Genomic DNA, 23,110 nt, shown 5'->3' on the forward strand with positions numbered 1-23,110 from the left:
TCTGCTCCTCCTCCCCTTCCCATCAAGTCAGTCCCTCTGCCCTACCCCCTTCCCCTCCCCACAGCACGTGTATATTTGTACATATTTATTACTCTATTTTATTAATAATGTGTATATATCTATAATTCTATTTATGTATTCTGATGGTATTGACACCTGTCTGCTTGTTTTGTTTTGTTGTCTGTCTCCCCCTTCTATTCATTCAATCGTATTTATTGAGCACTTACTGTGTGCAGAGCACTGTACTAAGCACTTGAATGTGAGCCTGTTGTTGGGTAAGGACTGTCTCTGTTGCTGAATTGTACTTTCCAAGTGCTTAGTACAGTGTTCTGCACACAGTAAGCACTCAATAAGTACGACTGAAGGAATGAATGAACACAATACAGCATTGAAGAGTGACAATCCTTGTCCATAATGAGCTCACAGTCTAGGGGGGAGAAACAGATATCAGTACAAATAAACAGACATTAACATAAATAAATACAATTTCAGATATATACATAAGTGTTGTGGGTCGGGGAGAGGGAAGGAAGTACAAAACGAAGCAAGTCAGGGTGCTGCAGAATGGAGTGGCAGATGAGGAAAAGTGGGGTTTAGTCTGGGAAGGCCTCTTGGAGGAGATGTGCCTTGAGTATGGTTTTGAAGGGGGGGGAGAGTAATTGTTTATTGGATTTGAGGAGGGAGGGCGTTCCAGGCCAGAGGCAGGATGTAGGCCAGGGATCGGTAGAAAGGCCGGGGAGATTGAGGCACTGTGAGAAGGTTAGACCAGAGGAGTGAAGTGTGCAGGCTGGGTTATAAAAGGAGATAAGTGAGGTGAGGTAGGAGTGGGCAAAGGGATGGGGTGCTTTAAAGTTAATAGTGAGGAGTTTTTGTTTGATACAGAGGTGGATAGGCAACCACTCTCCTTTTGAGGAGGGGGATGACATGTCTTTAACATTTCTGTAGAAAGATGATCTGGGCAGCACAGTGAAGTATGGACTGGGAAGGGGAGATGGGAAATTGGATATTCGTGTCTCTCCTTCCCAGAAGAGCCCTAGATTTTCCAGCTGGCTCTCAATCTAACTACTTAGATGAATATTCTGCAAGCTATCACAGACCAGAGATCTCCTCTCCCTGACTCACTGAACTTTTTAACTCGATATGGCAGATCACAAAGATAAGCAATGCTGATGTCAGGTAGACCACAACAACAAATACTAGCCAAACCAAACTGGTGACTGCAATTATGCAAAGACAATTTTTCATTTTCATTTCACTAGTCATCTTGGCAAATCACAATAGCAAACCAAGGGTTTAAACCTCATTTATCATTGTCTGCAGATGGGGCTATATCTGAGACTATGAGGATTCCACCCCCAAAATCCAACAAGCCTTTTCAGTCATAAGCAGTAGTTTGCTCCATCCATTGCAAGCAGTTCATAGCTGGTGCCTCAGCTGGGGATTTAAATAAACAGCTTCACATATCACAGAAGGCCCAGCTGATCCTTAGATATTTGTAATTTGGGGGCTGTACTTGGAAAGGCTAGTTAAAAGCAAAAGTCCACTCATCCCCAAGTACGCACACACATAAACAGACCCCCAATCCACCCATCCATCCAACACATTCAGAATTTGGCAAACAGTGGCTCTAGAGCAGGGTGAAATGAAAAATGACAAGCTTTTTTGGCACTTATTTTACCAACTCTTTGAACTTTATACAGTTCTACTGGTAGATATGCATGTGGTAATAACTGGTCTCTGTAAGTAATACAGATACACAGATGTTATTATCCTTGAGTCATCTGCTTTAAAGGAATTCTCCATTGTTGCCTCTTAGATTCTCAAAAATAACACATCTCTCTACTGGATTTGTCCTTTTGAATTTGGCAATCACTGGTTTTCCCCCTTTCCATCTGTTTTATACCAAACACAAGCCAACATGGCAACAGGCTCTTTGTTTATTTCCTACTTTGCCCAAAACATGACCAAAGATGTCTACAGCATAGCTTCTGGAATAAGGGTCTTTGGCTATAATTATTTAGCTGGACATTGTTATGGTGTTTTAAAAATCCCAGATTTTAAGACTGAATTATGAAATTCTTTAACATTTTCATCAAAATAGAGCCTTCTGGGACAGAAATATTCTCATTACAAGACTGGAAAACAAAACACTACAGAAAGTACTATTCCACAAGAGCCCAAAAGTGAAAATAATTATAAATTAAAGAACATCTGACCAATCTGCTCTCATTACAAAAACTTACTAAAATGCAAAATGCTTCAGACTCACCCAAAACAGCAAAAAATATTTTATTAAAATGCATCCCATTTTAAGAATCTGCCTGTGGCACTGAAACAGGAAGAGACTGCATACTATATCTAAATGATACATTTTACTTTGAGAATAAGAATGGTAAGTAAGAAACCTTAGGCTGTTCTAACCTCAAAGATCCAACTGTCCAATCTCAGAATAGGAGCATTTACAAACATAAACTTAAAATATAAATAATTTATAAGTCTTCTTTTCAACCTGATTTCAATAATTTCTGTTTCCTCTCTCAACTAAAAATCAGGACCACCTGCTTCTCACACTAAATCTGATAATGGGTTATGCCTTCGTATCCTACATCTTAAATGTACTGATCTGGGTTCCCCCTTGACAAATAACTTTTTCACCAAACTATCACAACCTGTCATCAGTGACCTTGCCTAGAACAAAGCAAGAGGCATTAATCAGATTTTGAGCAGCACTGGTATATTTTCTTACCCTAGCCCCTAATCTCTCTGGAATCAACAACTTTTTTCAAAAGATAGAAGAAGTGGGCGTAAAATAAATTTGCAAATAGGGCAGCAGCCACAAATCACCTTCAAACACTTTTCTAGCCCATCTCACATAAAGGCAGAACAGAATATGTGTAGAATTATTAGGCTCTGGCATTAGATTGAACAACAACAACAAAAAAACACTTAAAAGTTTGCAGTGTCTGTGCATAACAAACACTCAAGATGAAATGAGCAAGGTCTCAAAGTCTGAACTGACCTTCCAAATTCTTAAAATGTTGAGGAGGTCACCAACCAGGCCATCAGTCTGACTTCTGAGATGAGGGTGAGTTACATGTTATGGGACTTGTTAAGTGCTTCTGATATGCTAAGCACTGTACTAAGTGCTGGGGTAGATACAAGATAATCAGGGGGAACACAGTCCACATCCCTTTTGGGGCTCAGAGTCTTAATCCCCATTTTACAGCTGAGGTAACTGAGGCACAGTGAGGTGACTTACCCAAGGTCACACAGCGGGGAAGCAGTAGGGCTGGGACTGGAACTCGGATCCTCTCACTCCTATGCCTGCACTCTTTCCACTTGGCCAAGAGCCTAAAATTCTGCTGCTCCTTTCAAGTTTTGTCATTTTCTGTCTTTGGTATTTTGGTTTGCCTTTCCTTACGTATCTGTTGCTAACACTTCCTCTCCCTCCCCCTCGCCAGACACCAAGTCTTAGATTGTGAACCCCTGGAGGCCAGGAATCATGTTTTTCATCTCATGTGTTTCTTAGAAGTAGTCATGTTACTACTATTGGTAACACAATCTTAACTGTAAAATCATTGTTAATCTTTTGAATTTCCTAACCCCAGATCAGAGTTGAAGGAAGAAAAATTCTAAGAGTTTTAAGGACTGAAAATACTCAACTAATAGTACCAGATCCAGAATGCATAGTTCTGGTATTAACAGGGGCTAGTAACCACAAAATGTCTTCCTATTAAGCAATATTTACCTTCAAGTCAATTGGTTTCTTTTGCTCCTTCATTCATCCTCCCTCCCAGCCCTACAGCACATATGTATATATCTTTAATTTACTTATTTATTTAATCAATCAATCAATCAATCGTATTTATTGAGCGCTTACTATGTGCAGAGCACTGTACTAAGCGCTTGGGAAGTACAAATTGGCATCACATAGAGACAGTCCCTACCCGATAGTGGGCTCACAGTCTAAAAGGGGGAGACAGAGAACAGAACCAAACATACCAACAAAATAAAATAAGTAGGATAGAAATGTACAAGTAAAATAAATAAATAAATAAATAAACAGAGTAATAAATATGTACAACCATATATACATATATACAGGTGCTGTGGGGAGGGGAAGGCGGTAAGGCGGGGGGATGGAGAGGGGGACGAGGGGGAGAGGAAAGAAGGGGCTCAATCTGGGAAGGCCTCCTGGAGGAGGTGAGCTCTCAGCAGGGCCTTGAAGGGAGGAAGAGAGCTAGCTTGGCGGATGGGCAGAGGGAGGGCATTCCAGGCCCGGGGGATGACGTGGGCCGGGGGTCGATGGCGGGACAGGCGAGAGCGAGGTACAGTGAGGAGATTAGTGGTGGAGGAGCGGAGGGTGCGGGCTGGGCAGTAGAAGGAGAGAAGGGAGGTGAGGTAGGAGGGGGCGAGGTGATGGAGAGCCTTGAAGCCCAGGGTGAGGAGTTTCTGCCTGATGCGCAGATTGATCGGTAGCCATTGGAGGTTTTTGAGGAGGATATTTATATTAATATCTGTTTCCCCCTCTAGATTGTGAGCTCGTTGTGGGCAGGAATGTGTCTGCTGTTATACTGTACTTTCCCAAGCACTTAGTACAGTGCTTTGCACACAGTAAGCTCCCAATAAATACCACTGAATGGACAAACTTTTTTTTTCCTCTTCAGGTGACAAGGAATATTAAACACACTAAATTATTTCAAATAAGCAAATTCTGTGGGCTAGAACAAATTCAAATTGGAGAAAGGACTAGCAGCCCCTAGAAAATAACAATAATCGTAACAATAATATGGTAGTTAAGTGCTTACTATGTACCAGCCCCTCTCAAGATCGCACCTAGAGAGTTTCCAGTACTCTACCAGTCTCAGCTACAGGAGGGAGAGTCAAGCAGAGACCTACTCACTCCATTCCTCGCTTGGGCAACAGCAAGCGAGTGGAGTCAAGCGCTTAGTACAGTGCTCTGCACATAGTAAGCGCTCAATAAATACGATTGATTGATTGATTGATTGGAAGGCAATCTGCTACAAGTCAAAACTCACCTGTGATGGGCAGCAGCGGCATGAGTGAGAGGCGGGGTGGAGACTCAAGTTTACTGCATGGAAGGCAATGGTAAACTACTTCCGTATTTCTACCAAGAAAACTCTATGGATACACTACCAGAACGATTGTGGATGGAGGTGGGGTGTTCTGGGAAAGATGTGTCCATGGAGTCGCTATGGGTCAGAAATGACTCGACGGCATAAGAGAATGTTATGTGCCATGCACTGTACTAAGCACTAGGGTAGATACAAGGTAATTAGGTTGCACACAGTCCCTGTCCCACACTGGGTTCACAGTCTTAATCCCCATTTGACAGATAAGGTAACTGAGGCTCAGAGAAGTGAAGTGACTCGCCCAAAGTCACACAGCAGACAAACTGTGGAGCCGGAATTAGAACCCAGGTCCTTCTGACTCCTAGATCCATGCTTTATCCATCAAGCCATGCTGCTTCTCTACAAAACAAAAAAACCCCTGGCATTCCTGATTACCTGCTCTCTGACTGCTGTTCCAAGTAAAATGGGTGGTTAAAACCAAATCCAAAGGATCCATGTGCACCTCAGGGTGACTTGAAAATTGACTAGGACATCAGAGTTTTTTTCATTTGGCCAAGCAAAGAGTTTTTTTTTTTCAACATTTGAGGAAGCTCCATTCATATGAATCAAGGGCCCAAATCTGCACGGGACGTATTCTATCATTCAGCCGGCCAGCTAGGGAGGATCTGAAGATGGTTCTCCAAAACAAGACCATGGACCAAGAAGGGGAATTTATGAGAAGGTAATTGGGGTAGGGAGAAGTAAATAGTACTATTCACATCAGTACCTTGACCCCTACCCCCATCAGCGATTAGTATGGAGAAAGGAGAAAGAGGGGATCTCACCACCAGGATCCTAGTCCTAAGTCTACCGTACATTACCCCAGAAAAGTGAAGTGACTTAAAATCACACAGCAGACAAGTGGCGGAGCTGGGATTAGAACCCAGGTTCTTCTGTATCTATTCTTCTGGGTTCTAGTTCCGGCTCTGCAACTTGTTTGCTGTGTAACCTAGGGATTATTGTGAGAATATTCTGCTGCTGTTTCATACGTGTTTATCAATGTGATCACACTTGCATAATCCTGTTAAATGTCCCGACTCAAACAACAAAATCTGGCAGTCCTTACCTGCACATTGAAACCAGTGTCATCGAGGGGCGGCGGAGGGGGGAAAGCACCTGGAGGGGTGTGCAGGCTCCCGAGGTCATCTAGAGGTGGAGGTGGTGGTGGGAGAAGATCACCTGCAAAAGAACAGGGCCACACGTAATTAATAGGGATGCCTCTACGTACATCAGTTTCAAGAGCGTGAACTCTTGTATTTCATTTCTTCCCCACTAGCCATCAGCCTGGATTAGCAATCACATCATTAACATTAATAATTCAATAATATCTTGGACTTTAATGCACCTCTTTTCTAACTCCAAGAGCTTCCATATATATCATTTGTTCTCATAAGCACCCTCTGAAGGAGGGAGGAACAGGTATTTATTCTCCAGTTTTACAAAGGGGAAACCAATACACCTTTCAAAAATACTTACTGGGCACCTGCTACGTGCAGTGTGTTGTACAGATCGTTTGGAAGAGTATCAAATGTTTAATAGATACGACCCTTGCCTTCCAGGATCTTACAATCTAGTGGTGGAAACAGAGGCTAAAATTAATTACAGGTAGGAGGAAGAAATAAAATGTAAAGACTAGTACATATATACAAAAGAGGACTGTAAGTGTCCAAGTGTTTATGTATTGCAGAAAAACTGAAATGGCCACTGCAAGGATTTCCTGCAAAGGAAATCTGCAAAGTTTCCTGGATGAGATGTGATTTCTGAAGAACTTTGAAGATGGGGAGAGCCATGGTCTGCTGGATGTAAAGGAGAATGAAATTCCGAGCAGGAGAAGGGTATGACCAAGAAGTAGGAATCAGGGAAGCTGAATGTGAGAGACTCACAGTGAGTAGGTAAACTTTAGAGGAATGAAGCATGAGCACTGGCATTTAAGAGATGGGGTGCTGACAATGTTGAAGGCACATTACCTACATATTTTCATTAATCTCCACGACATCCCAATCTTAGTAGTATCTTCTCCTTCCTACAATGTAAGGGCAGGGTCCTTGGCCCCCATCCTTGGCTGTGGGTCTGGAGAGGTGGGGGATCCCCTAAGGCACAGTGGGAGCCTGGTTTGAGAAGGTTTGGATTCACATTTGAGAGCGTCTAGGGCCCCAAGGGCAGTGTGGCCTAGTGACTAGAGCCCAGGCCTGGGAGTCAGAAGGCCCTGGATTCTAGTCATCATCATCATCATCATCATCAATCGTATTTATTGAGCGCTTACTATGTGCAGAGCACTGTACTAAGCGCTTGGGAAGTACAAATTGGCAACATATAGAGACAGTCCCTACCCAACAGTGGGCTCACAGTCTAAAAGGGGGAGACAGAGAACAAAACCAAGCATACTAACAAAATAAAATAAATAGAATAGATATGTAAAAATAAAATAAATATATAGAGTAATAAATATGTACAAACATATATACATATATACAGGTGCTGTGGGAAAGGGAAGGAGGTAAGATGGGGGGGATGGAGAGGGGGACGAGGGGGAGAGGAAGGAAGGAAGTCCCGGCTCTGCCGCTTGTGTGACCTTGGGAAGTCACTTAACTTCTCCGTGCCTCAGTGACGAGTGCAGTTTGCACCTTGCATAAAACAAAGTGCTAAACTTAGTGCCCTTCGGCATACCGCTTCCTGTGATTGCAGGCAGATGGAGAGATAGGCCCCAAGCGAAGACCAAATGATAGTACATATTCTTATTCTTCCTATTTTTATGGCTCTTGATTCACCTAATACTGTTGTTTGCCTCAATGTAAGGGATGTCAGGCTTGTAGCCCCCACCAGGCTAACAGCCCGAACACTAGAAGTGAACCAAGGCCATGCTCTTGCTTTGGCTGGAGGGGAGTGTTGAAGAAAACACATTAAGCTAAAGACCCCAGCATTAACTCGATTCCTGGACCCACTTTTTGAGACTAACACTTTTTAATATAAATTCGACCCCTAATTTACTTCCTACACTAACTCTCTCAACAAACACTATCCCTAGTCTTCTGCTTATCACATCCTGCCAAGATGGAAGGATCCCTGACTTGGCAATTGGAGGAGACAGGAAAACTGGAGAAGAAAGAAAACCCAAAAGGAAAGAAAATCGCACTGTAATCCCAAAATGCTTAAACCAAGCAAACCATTTGGTAGTAATACATTAGGGCATACCCGGAAGAAGCTCAATGTTAAGGTCAACACAACAGTATAAGAGGAGGGGAAAACGAGACCTGAGTTGCTGTTCACTTTCCTCCAAAGGGAAGACAGAGAGAACCCTGGCCCAAGGGACCTCTTAGGCTGGGGACGCCTGTGCCATCCAGCTCATTAAGGACTTGAACACCGGATGAGATTGATCATCTCACAATAGGAAAACTCTATGCCTCGTTTGGGTAGGAAACAGTTGTGTTTGTTGTTGTAGCTGAATCTTTGATTTTCTGTTGATTGCATGCTGTGTATTAAAATATCAAGTTTCTGACTAAGTTGTGGTGATAGTTTCCTCAGTGGCCCCAACACACGGACCCAATAATATAATCTCGGGTAATGAGTTGGCCACTCGGGACTCGACACTCAGTTATCTCATCTGTAAAATGGGGATTACAACTGTGAGCACTGTATGGGAAATGGACAGTGCCCAACCTGATTATCTTGTATCTATGCCTGTGCTTGGAACAGTCCCTGGCACATGGTAAGAAATTAACATACATATCTTGTACATATTTACTATTCTATTTATTTTATTTTGTTAATATGTTTTGTTTTGTTGTCTGTCTTCCCCTTCTAGACTGTGAGCCCACTGTTGGGTAGGGACTGTCTCTATACATTGCCAACTTGTACTTCCCAGGTGCTTAGTACAGTGCTCTGCACACAGTAAGTGCTCAATAAATACGATTGAATGAATGAATGAATAAACAAATACTACTAAAGAAAAAAAAAGAGCCTCATCCATACGACTTTTTCCTCAACTCCCAGCAAGGCAGCCCAAGCCAACGCATTGTGGGGGGTATTTTCCTGGATTGTGCTAGCCAGACATTCTGGATTACTAATTACCTGTCCCCTGATGGTAGAGATCAGAAGACATGCTCCCTACATTTACTCTGTATGAAGAAATCAAGGCATATTGTATCCTTCTCCGATTAAGCCTTCTTTTCCCTGACTCCCTCTCCCTTCTACCTCATGTATGCACTTGGATCTGTACCCTTTGGACGTAATAAATAATAATAATGTTGGTATTTGTAAAGTGCTTACTATGTACCAAGCTCTGTTCTAAGTTCTGAGGAAGATATAAGGTAATCAAGTTGTCCCACGTGGGGCTCACAGTCTTCATCGCCATTTTACAGATGAGGTACCTGAGGCACAGAGAAGTTAAGTGACCTGCCCAACAGTGATCTGCCAAACAGCTGACAAGCGGCAGAGTTGGGATTAGAACCCATGACCTCTGACTTCTAAGCCCGTGCTCTTTCCACTAAGCCACACTGCTTCTGATATTTAGCCTACACTCAGCCCCACAGTACTTATGCGCAAATCCATAAATTGATTCTTTTGTATTAATGTCTGTCTCTCCCCTTCTAGATTGTAAGCTCATGGTGGGCAGGGAATGTGTTTACCTACTTTGTTGCACTGTACTGTCCCAAAGCAGCATGGCCTAGTGGAAAGAGCTCAGGCCTGGGAGTAAGAAGGGACTGAATTCAAATCCCAGCTGCACCACGTGCCTGCTGTGTGATTTTGGGCCACTTGCTTTACTTCTCTGTGCCTCAGTTTCCTCATCTGTAAAATGGGGATTGAGACTAGGAGTCCTATGTGGGACAGGGACTGTGTACAATCCAATTGGCTTGTATCTACCCCAGCACTTAGTGCGGTGCCTGACACAAAGTAAGCACTTAAATACCACTATTAATTCAATTCAATTCAATCGTATTTATCGAGTGCTTACTGTGTGCAGAGCACTGTACTAAGCACTTGGAAAGTACAATACAGCAATAAAGAGAGACAATCCCTGCCCACAACAGGCTTTATTACAGTGCTCTGCACTCAGCAAATGCTTAATAAATGCTATTTATTAATTGATAGATCTTCTCAACTGGCTCGGTGGGTTGAGGAGGGGGTACATGAAGAGGAGTTCTACCAGATGAGCATGCACACTTCAAGCTACCACTCACGACCCTGCAGGAATCTGCAACATCAAGATCACCTATCTTCTATCCATCCCTCTCAGGAATAAAAAGACAGAAGTGCTCTCCTCAGGTGACCCAGAGACCTGAAAGGCAAGACTGAAATCAGACTCTGGGTCTCATGAATAACAGCTTTCTGCTCTATTCCCTTTAACCAGTGCTGTCTGCCTTGAATTAGAATAATGAGCAAAGAGACTCTTGGCACCAAGTAATGGGAGTTTGGGGGAGTGGGGGCTGAGAAAAACGTTCAGTGGTACTGAGGACCCAATATTCACACTTAGATGTCCATGCATCACTGTCATTAAAGGAAGCCTGATTGTCTAAGCAGAAACTCAGGAATTAGGAGTTATTTTGGCAATTGACTTAATCTTCCATTTAATGGGATTTCAACATTCACAAAATGAGTATTCTCAAAACTCAACTTATCTGCCTTCCAGGATCCCAGGAAGGTACTCAGTGCTTAGAACAGTGCTTTGCACATAGTAAGCGCTTAATAAGTGCCATTATTATTATTACACTAATACCAAATGCAATGTCTCCTCCATAGACCATGACAATTTAAATCCAAGACTGACCTTGATCCTCAAAAGCGGTGAAGAGGATTGTGACCAAAGTATCCATACCTTGATGAAAACTTCGTTCTGGCCAGAATGCTGATGTTGGCAAGAACTGTGGACAGGGTGTCCTTGGCTAAGGCCCCAAGGCACAGAAAACTCAGTATCTGTAAGAATGCACTTAAACCCTGGCAACTGTAGTGTCCATGATAGAAGACAATTTCTCTTCTAACCTTTCCATTTTCCCTTCCTCCCCTGAGCACAAGGGGCACAAAAGTCTCGAAACTAAAAGAAGTTAGGGAAATTGGGCTCCGAGTTCTGCTTCCATCTCTGGCAGATGGGCTGTATGGTGGAAGTGATCAAAAGTAAGCCATGGGAAGCAACAAGAGAGCATGGAAGCTTGGAAGAGTCTGAGGCTGGTGACCGGATGCAGCATGTAGTTTATGGTTTCTGGGTGACAGATTGGTGAACTAAGTCACTGAGTAATCAGTTGAGAACTTTATTTACACCTTGACCTTAAACTTAACTTTCTGTTTGCTTTTAGTTGCGTGCAATTGCAATGTGCCTGTCAGCCTTCCGGATGGAGAGGCTCCAAAATGAATCCTTTCATGCCCAGAAATTAGTTGACTCAAACTATTTCACTGAGAAAAGAAGAAAAAGAAAAAAACTATTAGGTATCATCAACACTTTCTTGAAGAGGGGCCACAGAAAAAGGGGTTGGGTGGATAATGACTTTAGAACTGCTGCTTTTTTTTATGGGTGTCTAAAAGCTGCTGCCTTTTTTTTATGGCAATTCTAAGCGCTTACTAAGTTCCAGGCACTACATTAGAGAAGCAGCGTGGCTCAGTGGAAAGAAGCAGGCTTGGGAGTCAGAGGTCATAGATTCTAATCCTGGTTCCGCCACTTGTCGACTGTGTGACTTCGGGCAAGTCAATTCACTTCTCTGTGCCTCAGTTCCCTCATCTATAAAATGGGGATTAAGTCTGTGAGCCCCATGTGGGACAACCTGTTTTCCTTGTATCTATCACAGTGCTTAGAACAGTGCTCGGCACATAGTAAGCGCTTAACAAATACCACTATTATATACTAAATGCTGGGGTAGAAACAAGCTAATCAGGTTGGATACAGTCCCCGTCCCAAATGGAGCTTACTGTGTTATTATCCATTTTACAGATGAGGTGACTAAGGCAAAGAGAAGCTAAGTGACTTGTCCAAGGTCACACAAGAGACTAGTGGCCGAGTCAGGATTAGAACCCAGATGCTTCTGACTCCCAAACCCATGCTCTATCCACTAGGGAATGCAGCTTCTTCTATGCTAATTTGCCCCCAGGAATACCCGCCCCAGGCTCCACAATTGTCACCTGCACTATGGAATAATAATACTAATAATGATGGTATTTGTTACATGCTTACTATGTGCAAAGCACTGTTTCAAGCGCTGGGGGATGCAAGGTGATGAGATTGTCCCACGTGGGGCTCACAGTTTTAATCCCCATTTTACAGATGAGGGAACTGAGGCACAGAGAAGTTAAGTGGCTTGCCCAAATTCACCCAGCTGACAAGTGGCGAAGCTGGGATTCAAAACTATGACCTCTGACTCCCAAACCCGGGATATTTCCACTGAGCCATGCTGCTTCTCTCTGCTGGCATCCAGGCAGAGACACAGGAGAGACAACAGAATGGTGTTGGTGGCAGAGAGTGGGAGAGGCCCCAGGGTCGGGGGAGGGCAGGAGAGGGAATAGTGTACTAAAACCTAGAATAATCCCAGAGACAAAAGAAAAATAAAAATTCCCACTGCTCTGGAAGCAACTGGTTTGTCAGGCTGGAATTCATGGCAAGGAGCCAGAACCTGCTTAGCCACCTGATGCATTCAGAACCCCAGATGTCTCATGTATCTCAATCAATCATATTTATTAAACACTTACTGAATGCAGAGCACTATACTAAGTGCCTGGGAGAATACACTATAACAGACACATTCCCAGCCCACAACAAGCTTATGGTCTACAGATATATACTGTATATAAGGTATAGTATCTATATTTCTTTATTTCATTTTGCTCCCAGAAGAAGCAGGATGGCCTAGTGTAAAGAGTACAGGCCTGGATGTCAGAGGACTTGAGTTCTATCCAGGCTCTGTCACTTGCCTGCTGTATGACCTTGGGCAAGTCACTGAACTTCTCTGTGCCTCAGTTCCCTCATCTGTAAAATGGGTACTAAATCCTACCCCTCCTCCTTAGACTGTGAGCCCCACCCTTGTGGGACAGAGAATGTATCAAACCTGATCATCTTGTATCTACCCGGTACTTAGTATAGTGCTTGGCTATAGTAAGCCCTTAACAAGTACCACAGAAAATGTCTATTAAGAGGGATACAAAATTATTCCATATCTGTGTGAATCCAAATTCACCTCTCCAAGGGAATAACAACACTAGTAATAGAATTTATTAAGGACTTTCCATGATCCAAGCATGTGCTAAGCACTACAGCAGATATGTAGTGATCAATCACAGACCCATGTCCCACTGGGAATCACGGTCTAAGAGGGAGGGCAAATGTATCTCAGTCTCTCATCTGTAAAAGGGGGATAAAGACTGTGAGCCCCATGTGGGACAATCTGATCACCTGGTATCCCCCCAGCACTTAGAACAGTGCTTCACACATAGTAAGCGCTTAACAAATACCATCATAATCATCAAATAGGTATTCCGTCCCTGTTTGACAGATGAGGGAAGTGAGTCATAGAGAAGTTAAGTGACTTGCCCAAGATCATACAATAGGCAATTGGCAGAGCAGTTTTAGAACTCAGATCCCTTGACTCCCAGGCACACATTCTTTCCCTAGGCCATGCAGCTTCTCTGGGAGCAAAAGGCACAGAGAGGTAAAGCGCCTTGACCGAAGTTACACACAGCAGGGAAGTGGCAGAGCTTGGACTAGAACCTGGGTCTCCTGATTGCTAGTCCCATGCTTTTCCGCTTCAGGAGATGAAGCTAGATCCATAAGGATCCCTTATTCTCAAAACGGAGATTTGACAACTCTAGGGAAATTAGGAGCATTTCCTTACATCAGGATCTTAGAAATGGAAGGCAATTTCCTACTCAGGATTGACAAACCTGGTTAGAAAACCACAAGGCTACTTAATTATGTGGTAACACTTTGGATGGAGAGGAAAGGGTGGATTTTTAGCATTCACTCATTCATTCATTCAATCGTATTTATTGAGCACTTACTGTGTACAGAGCACTGTACTAAGCGCTTGGGAGGTACAAGTTGGCAACAACTTCTGAATGTTGTAAAGGTTGAACTGACAGGATTAAGTGATAGATTGAATATGTGGATTGAATAATAAAAATAAAGACGGTATTTGTTAAGCGCTTACTATGTGCCAAGCACTGTTCTAAGCACTGGGGTAGATACAAGGTAATCAGGGTGTCCCACGTGGAGCTCACAGTCATTATCCCCATTTTACAGATGAGGTAACTGAGGCACAGAGACTTGCCCAAAGTCACACAGCTGGTAAACGGCGGAGCCGGGATTAGAACTCACGACCTCTGACTCATAAGCCTGTGCTCTTTCCAATAAACCACGCTGCTTCTCAATAATAATGATGGTATTTGTTAAGTGCTTACTATGTGCCAAGCACCGTTCCAAGCGCTGGGGTAGATACAAGGTAATCAGGGTGTCCCACATGGGGCTCACAGTCATAATCCCCATTTTACAGATGAGGTAACTGAGGCACAAAGACTTTCCCAAAGTGACAAAGTGACTTGTCCAAAGGCACACAGCTGATAAGTGGTGGAGCTGGGATTAGAACCCACAACCTCTGACTCCCAAGCCCGTGCTCTTTCCACTAAAGCATGCTACTTTTCTATGAATGAGAGAGACGAGTCAAGGATAATGCCAAGGTTATGGGCTTGTGATACAGGATGGATGGTGGTGCTGTCTACAGTGACAGGAAAGGAAGAGGAAGGACAGGGTTGGGGTGGAAGATAAGGAATTATGTTTTGGACATGTTAGGTTTGAGGTGACAGTAGGACATCCAAAAAGAGATGTCTTGAAGGAAATGCAAGTCTGCAAAGAGGGAGAGTGATCAGGGCTGGAGATATAGATTTGGAAATCACCTGTATAGGGATGGTAGTTGCTCTTCTACTTGTCTGCTGTGTGACCTTGGGCAAGTCACTTCATTTCTCTGTGCCTCAATTACCTCATCTGTAAAATAGGGATTGAGACTGTGAGCCCAACATGGGACAGGGACTCTGTCTACCCCAATTTTCTTGTATCCATCTCAGCACTTAGAATAGTATCTGGCGCATAGTAAGCACCTTACAAATACTATTATTATTATTATTGAAGCCATGTAGGTGAATGAGTTCTCCAATGGGGTTGGGGTAGATGGAAAATCAAAGGGACCCAGAATTGAGTCTTGAGGGACACCCACAGTTAGGGGCTGGGAGGCAAAGGAGAAACCTGCTAAAGAGACTGAGAATGAGCAAGGCAAAGGAATAGGACTGTCATTAAAGATGAGATTGGGTAATGTTTCCAGAAGAAGGGGATGGTCAACAGTGCAGGGCATCTGAGAGGTCAAGAAGGATTAGGATGGAGTAGAGGCCACTGGATTTGGAAAGAAAGAGATCATTTAAGACTTGAGAGGGTGGTCTCTGTGAAGTGAAGGGGATGGAAGCCACATTAAAGGGGATCAAGGAATTGGAGGAGAGGAGAGTACACAACTCGCTCAAAGAGTTTGGAGAGGAATGGTAGGAGGGAGATGGGGTGATAACTGCAGGAATCTGTGGGGTCAAGGGAGGTTATTTTAGAATAGAGGAGACATGGGCATGTTTGAAAGCAGTGGAGAAGAAGCCAACAGACAATGAACAGTTGAAAAGTGCAGTCAGGGAGGGAAGAAGGGAGGAGACAATAAGGAAGGAAGCAAGTGTTTTGATAAGTTGTGAAAGGATAAGGTTGGATGTGCAGGCAGAGAGGATAGATTTTGAGAGAAGGCAGGAGATCTCTGCTTGAGATACTGCTGGGGAAGATGGGACACTTGAAGAAAGGGCAAGAGGTGATAGGGGCAGGGTAGATTTTAGGGAAATCACCCTCAATAGCTTCAATTTTCTCCATGAAGTAGGTGGCCAGGTTGTTAGGAGCAAGAGATGGGGAGGTGGGGGAAACTGGGGGTCTGAGGAGGGAGCTAAACGTCTGGAAAAGATGTTTCCCTGTACACAGGGAAAAATTTATGCAACCAATAGTCTTATCTAACTGCATTATTTTAACATTCTGTTGCTCAGCTACCACATAAATAAGGTCATCTGGGTTTTTTTTAAAAAAGCAAAATCAATATTAAAGTGAAAATATTATCAGTTTTAAATGATTAATTAACATCTGCAACATTTTGTATATATATATTATGCATATAATACATTAAAGTTACCAATACTCTTTAAGGGTCAGATGAAAAGCAGGAAGTGTTTATTAACCTTGAAGCAGATAAGGACTCTATGATCTTCACATGAATGATTTCGTTTTTGGCTTGGGCAAATATAAAATTTCAGAGCCCTTGCAGAGTTCAACATTTCACTAGTTTCTTCACAAATAAATTGACTCTGTAGAGCTGAGACCTGTTAGTGTCTCAGATCTGAGCGGGCTGTATTTCTCCGTCACTCTGAGGTCTCTAGGGGGCCCGCTTGTTGAGTAACCTTAGATTCCTCCACTGAAAATGTTTAATTTATTTCATATAATATAAAATTACAACATATCCTAGCTTTGTAAATAAATTGAACTTCTGAAGTTACTAGGTCTCGTTTGTTCTTAAAAAGAACACACCCAAAAAGCAAACAAGTCCCCCCCACCCCCTTTCTATGGTATTGTTAAGTGCTATGTGTCATGCAGTGTATTTACTGCTGGGGCAGTTACCAGCTAATCAGGATGGACACAGTCCATGGTCCATGTGGGGCTCCCAGTATTGATCCCCATTTTCAGATGAGGTAATTGAGGCACAGAAAAGTTAAGTGAGTTGCCCAAGGTCACACAACAGACAAGTAGTGGAGCAGGGATTGGAACCCAGGTCCTTCTGACTTCTGGGCCAGTGAGTTATCCACTAGGCCATTTTGCATCTTAGCACTTCGTTAGCAAAGTCTTCCCTCCAGTATCGGTGGGAGGGCTGCGATTCTAGTTTCCTGAGTTTGCAAACTTAGTCTAGTTCACATAGGTCAAATGGAGATAGGTGTGGCTCCTCTGAAGACCACGGTTCCATCTAGTGATGAGGACTCTGACGTGGGCTTGACACGGTGTGTTTTTGAATAAAGGAACTTGAAATAAAATTGAAGCCAATTTCCAAATTGCACCCAATCAACCATATGATGGAAGCAAACATGAATACTCTTTGAGGCTGAATTTAATCAAATAACTTGGAAAGAAAAGGACCTCATGGCATTATTACCCAATCCCTTAATCTAATATTTATGATTATAAAGGTCCCAAAAGATTTCACAGCCAGTGGCCATTTTACATCTTTCTTCTCACAGTCATTCTTACTGGCATGACTGCAGTTTCTTCATCCTGCTTTTTTTTGAGGATATTGCTCCTACCATGAGGTTCAAATACTGTATTCTCCCACAAAACAAGGAATATGTTTATCTCTGTCCATCAATTGATTGATTGATCATATTTATTGAGCACTTACTGAGAGTACAGTGTAAGAGTTGGTAAAGATGTTCCCTGACCATAATTTTCAAAGACGGTACTACCAAAGGCAAAATCCCAATGAAGGCAGTGTGAGAAGCAGCATAGCTTAGTGGAAAGAGCCCAGGCCTAGGAGTCAGAGGCATCTGAGTTCTAATTCCGGCTCTGCCACTTGTCTTCCATGTGACCATGAAAGTCACTTAACTTCTCTGTGCCTCAGTTACCTCATCTGTAAAATGGGAAATAAGATTTTGAACCCTATGAGGGACTGTGCCCAACCTGATTACCTTGTATCTACCCCAGTGCATAGTACAATGCCTGGCACGTAGTACACACTCAATGAATTCCCTAAAAAAAAAAAGGAGGCTGAGAAGACCAATGAGGGATGCCCTCCAGACCCACCATCCTTGCAGCCCCATTGATAATAATAATAATAACAATAATAATAATAATAATAATGTTGGTATTTGTTAAGCGCTATGTGCCAAGCCCTGTTCTAAGCACTGGGGGGATACAAGGTAATCAAGGTTGTCCCACATGGGGCTCACAGTCTTAATCCCCACTTTACAGATGAGGAAACTGAGGCACAGAGAAGTTAAGTGACTTGCCCAAAGTCACACAGCTGACAAGTGGCGGAGTCAGGATTAGAACCCTTGAACTCTGACTCCCAAGACTGGGCTCTTTCCCCTGAGCAACACAGCTTCCTATTGAAAGCTTGTCTCTGTTTTGGATGCCTTCCTCATGGGATCCCCATCTTCACAAAGCCTCTGCTCATGCTCACTGGACAAACTTGTCTTTCAGCTGCAGTGGCCTCCCAGCCGTTCACTAAGTTATAAAACCATGTTGAACTAGACCAGCAGTTGAACGAATCTAGAGAACAATGTTTGTAGTGTATAGATCGTGTCTACCTAAAGGAAGCAAATGGGAACTTTACTGAAATTCTTATTTACTGCTAAATCTTCCTTTTAACCAGACTCTTCATTAAGTACCATATTATTAAGCTTATGTGAGAAAAAAGCCATCTCCAAGTCACTTTTTTTAAAAAGCACATTGTCACCGCGGCACTAGTATTAAACTTTTCCTTCACCAAATGATAGCTGAAATATTGCTTTTATGGATTTATATTGTGTTAAAAGGTCACCAACTAAGTCTTAAATAGGTCTAATCATCCTAAAAGTCTCTTAACAGTGAGAAAAGGAAGCTCAGAACAAACAGCAGCAGGGACTCTAATTAAAAGGGCCAATTCATCTAATTTTATTTGGGGTTAATTATTCAGGATTCACTCTTTGATGTGTAAGGAATAGCAATTAGTAATTTGAGTGATTTGAGAATCATTGGAGGTGTAATCAGTTAAAATGAGTGAGTGTTTACAACACAAGATGGTGAATTAGTTTCTCTCAGCTGGAGAACAGGAATATAAGGCTCCTAGAGATCAAGGTTATGGATTTCAGGCACTGGTTACAATATTCTGTTCAAAATGAAGTGCACATCAACAACAATACAGCATTCTGTTACGACTGGGAAAGCCAATGCACAGTGACCGAATGTAACAAACATTAGCCTCTCAATTGCAATCACCAACCGCATGGCAATAGGAAACATTATTTACCAGGAAAGCAATTCTGCCCAAACCATAACTGTAAATCCCGGAGATTATTACTACTACAAGAGCTCAGTCACATAACTGATTTAACCATTTTATATCAGTTATCCCCGAGCTTGCTATGAGCAAGGAATCTACCAATTCTCTTATACTGTACGCTCCCAAGCGCTTAGTATGGTGCCCTGCTTTGAGATAAGTGCTCAATAAATGGGGTTGATTGAGTGAAAGTTTGCTTCTCATGAAAACGGCACAATGCTCCCAACAGAAAGGAATTCTGGGCCCACGAAACCATTAGCTTTACCAACATTAGAACTGCAAAACCTTCTCGGATTTCACCCCACCACCACCATGTTCTGGAGAGTTCCTCTAGCTCATTGTATTCCACAGAACTCCCCAATTTGGGGAAGAACAAACTCACTCACAATCTCAGGTCAGGTGAGGTGATGTCCCTTAGCATTTCATGGCTAAGATCCAGGAAACTTGAAAAAAAAAAAAATCAGATGGAGTGAATGGGGAAAAGGCCAAAGGAGAAGAATATGGAAAATGTTAACCAAATGAACTTAGACTGACCAAGTGAGCAAGTGTTGGGTTCTCTCCGAAATGCTTAGAAGCCTTGGAAAAAAAACTGTAAGAAGCCTTGAGGTGGTGTTAACTTGGTGTGTTCAGTGCCTCTGTAGCAGATTACCCTACACTTCTCTGGTTTCGCTCGTATTATTGGGTCACATTCTCTCATGGACGGACTGTTCCTGAACAATTCATCAGGCACAAACAGGCTTTTGTTCAGTGTCAGGCACACAGGCCAGATCTGCCCTTTCAACTTGGGGGCTCGGCTGAGCAAACGGGCAGAAAATTTGGCCTGGAAGAGGATTAGCACTTGCCCTCCCTCTCTTCTCAGGTAGAAGGGTAAAATTCCCCAAAGATCCAGAGGTCCAAGGATATAAAAGACTTCCCCAAACCCATATGGGTCAGGGACACATTACTGTAGTAGGAGTCTCACAAGGGTGAGGCTTTTCACTTGAAAATTCCTGTTCTGTTTCCGGCAAGGCAAATAACCCCCTAAAGTCTTGCTCTCCTTGTATTTCAGTTATTCTGTGTTCTTCTTAAGCCCAAACTAGGAAGTACAAAGATGTGGGAAAATCCAGAGGCAGCAAACACAAAATTAGGAGACTTGGTTCTGGGCAAAGGTTCAGGTACTTTGTTATTTTAGCTGAACCGGTTTGCTTGCCCCTAAGCCATAATGGAGTTCAGGATCCTATTCCTTCATCCTGCTTAATTTGGCAAGCTGCCCCTTAAGGTCTTTCGAACTAGAGGGCAATAGATTTATGGTTCCTTTTATTCCCCCAACAGTAGTTCCATTTCTCCAAGTCTCAAGATTGATGAGCTCAGTCTTGGCAGTCAAGGTTCTACTGTGTCTCATCCTTAAGAATGTTTGTCCCAGAACCAGCTTGCCAAGGACATGGTGGTAGTATCATTCCTGGCAGTGAAGGCTGGTTCTCAAAAATAGAACGATCGCATTGTGACTGTCACTATCTCCCCTCCTTAAGTTACCCTGGCCCATCCTTGGTATCCTCTACCTACGGCGGCATTCATTCTTTTTGATTTTCCTTAAATCCTTCTGAACTGGGGAACCTATGCACCTGAGAGAACCCTGTTTTAAAAATAGAAAAGCAGTATGGCCTAGTGCATCAAGCACGGGCCCCAGAGGGAGATGGATCTAGGTTTCAATCCCAGCCCTGCCACTCGTCTGCTTTGTGACCCTGGGCAAGTCACTTCACTTCTCTGTGCCTCAGTTTCCTCATCTGTAAAATGGAGTGCAAGACTGTGAACCGCATGTGGGACATGGACTATGTCCAACCTGATTAACTTGTACCTATCCCTATGCTTAGTACAGTGCCTGGCACATAGCAAGTGCTTAACAAATACCATTAAAAATAAATAAATAAATTCAACTGAACAAAGGAGGCCCGGTGCTATCAACAAGGAAAAACAAAACATTTCATGGGAAGCTGTTTTAGAAGGAATTGTTTGGCAATCTAAACTGGATTTGCAGCATTCGCATTTCAATGATGAATGAAAAGGTGTTCATGCATGTTTAAATAATACACCTTGCAATGTCCTGCATGTAAATAGCTCTGCACAAAGAGGAAATGCCTTTTTAAAAAAAAAAAATAAACGTAAAAGTGCAGGATAATATCCCTTCCTTTTTACTCTCACATATTGTAATATTTTATTCCCCCCTTTCAATCAAGTTTTATTCATCATCATTATGATCAATCTCATTTCAAAAGTTATCCCATGGAGGCAGGTAAAGGCAAGAATCAATATCCCTGAACAAGGCTTAAGTGATCTAAGTTACCCAGTACAGAATTAGAATCTGCACAAGATTCCAGGCCTCCTGACTGGCAGAACTGTGATCGTTCCCCTAGAACACGCTGCTGGTACATAAACTGCTCCTGAAGCCATGTAAATGGCAGGGAGAGAAGAGGGAAGGAAGGGGAGGAAAGGGAGAATAATGGTAATTGTGATATTTGTTAAGTGCTTTACTATTGAGCTAAGCACTACACTAAATACAAGATCTGTAAAATGGGGATTAAAAGTGTGAGCCTCACGTGGGATAACCTACCTTGTACCCTCCCAGAGCTTAGAACAGTGCTTGGCACATAGTAAACACTTAACAAATGCCATCATTATTATTATCATTAAGATAATCTGATTGAAAACAGCTCCTGTCCCAGTTGGGGCTCACAGTCTTAAGTGCGAGGGAGAATAGATATTTCCCCACTTTGCAGTTGAAGAAATTGAAGCACAGAAGCAAAGTGACTTGTCCAAGATCCCGCTGTCGACCCCCGGCCCATGTCCTCCCCCGGCCAGGAATGCCCTCCCTCCACACATCCGCCAAGCTAGCTCTCTTCCTCCCTTCAAGGCCCTACTGAGAGCTCACCTCCTCCAGTAGGCCTTCCCAGACTGAGCCCCCTCCTTCCTCTCCCCCTCCTCCCCCCACCTTACCTCCTTCCCCTCCCCTCACCACCTGTATATATGTCTGTACATATTTATTGCTCTATTTATTTTACTTGTACATATTTACTATTCTATTTATTTTATTTTGTTAATACGTTTTTGTTTTGTTGTCTGTCTCCCCCTTCTAGACTGTGAACCTGCTGTTGGGTAGGGACCGTCCCTATATGTTGCCAACTTGTACTTCCCAAGCACTTAGTACAGTGCTCTGCACACAGTAAGTACTCAAAAAATACGATTGAATGAATGAATGAACACAGCAGGCCAGTGTGTGCCATCTCTGCATCAAACAAAAACTCCTCACCATTAGCTTTAAAGCACTCAATCACCTTGCCCCCTCCTACCTCACCTCACTACTCTCCTACTACAACCCAGCCCACACACTTCATTCCTCTAATACTAACCTTCTCACTGTACCTCAATCTCATCTATCTCTCCACCAACCTCTCAACCACATCCTACCTCTGACCTGGAACACTCTTCCTTCACATATCAGACAGATAATTGCTCTCCCCCACTTCAAAGCCTTATTGAAGGCAAATCTCCTCCATGAAGCCTTCCCTGACTAAGCCCTCTACTCCATTCTGTATTGGACTGACTCATGCCCTTCACTGATCCTCCCTCCCATTCCCACAGAACATATGTATATAATCTCCCTCCTACTAAGAATTTCATTCATTCAATTGTATTTATTGAGCACTTACTGTATGCAGAGCACTGTACTAAATGCTTGAAAAGTACAATTTGGCAACATATAGAGACAGTTCCTACCCAACAACAGGCTCAGAGTCTAGAAGGGGGCTCACAGTCTGGAAAGGGACTAGAATATGAGAGAATGTGAGTCCCAAGTGGACCAGGACTGTGTTCAATCGGATTAATTCGTATCTAGCCCAGCGCTTGGAACAGTGACACAAAGTGCTTAAACATATTGATAAAAAT

The 23,110-nt window shown here is 43.0% G+C and overlaps 1 protein-coding gene across 1 annotated transcript in view; it reads right to left on the reverse strand.

Annotated features, from left to right (window-relative positions):
- The window catches only part of LOC119930838 (LIM domain containing preferred translocation partner in lipoma), a 728,061-nt gene that overhangs the window by 400,286 nt on the left and 304,665 nt on the right, over positions 1 to 23,110 (reverse strand). Inside the window, 1 exon segment of the mRNA XM_038749542.1 lies at positions 6,199 to 6,311. Coding sequence (XP_038605470.1) covers positions 6,199 to 6,311 — 113 coding nt within the window.

Source organism: Tachyglossus aculeatus, chromosome 7 (assembly GCF_015852505.1).
Source record: "Tachyglossus aculeatus isolate mTacAcu1 chromosome 7, mTacAcu1.pri, whole genome shotgun sequence".
NCBI classification, from domain to species: domain Eukaryota; kingdom Metazoa; phylum Chordata; class Mammalia; order Monotremata; family Tachyglossidae; genus Tachyglossus; species Tachyglossus aculeatus.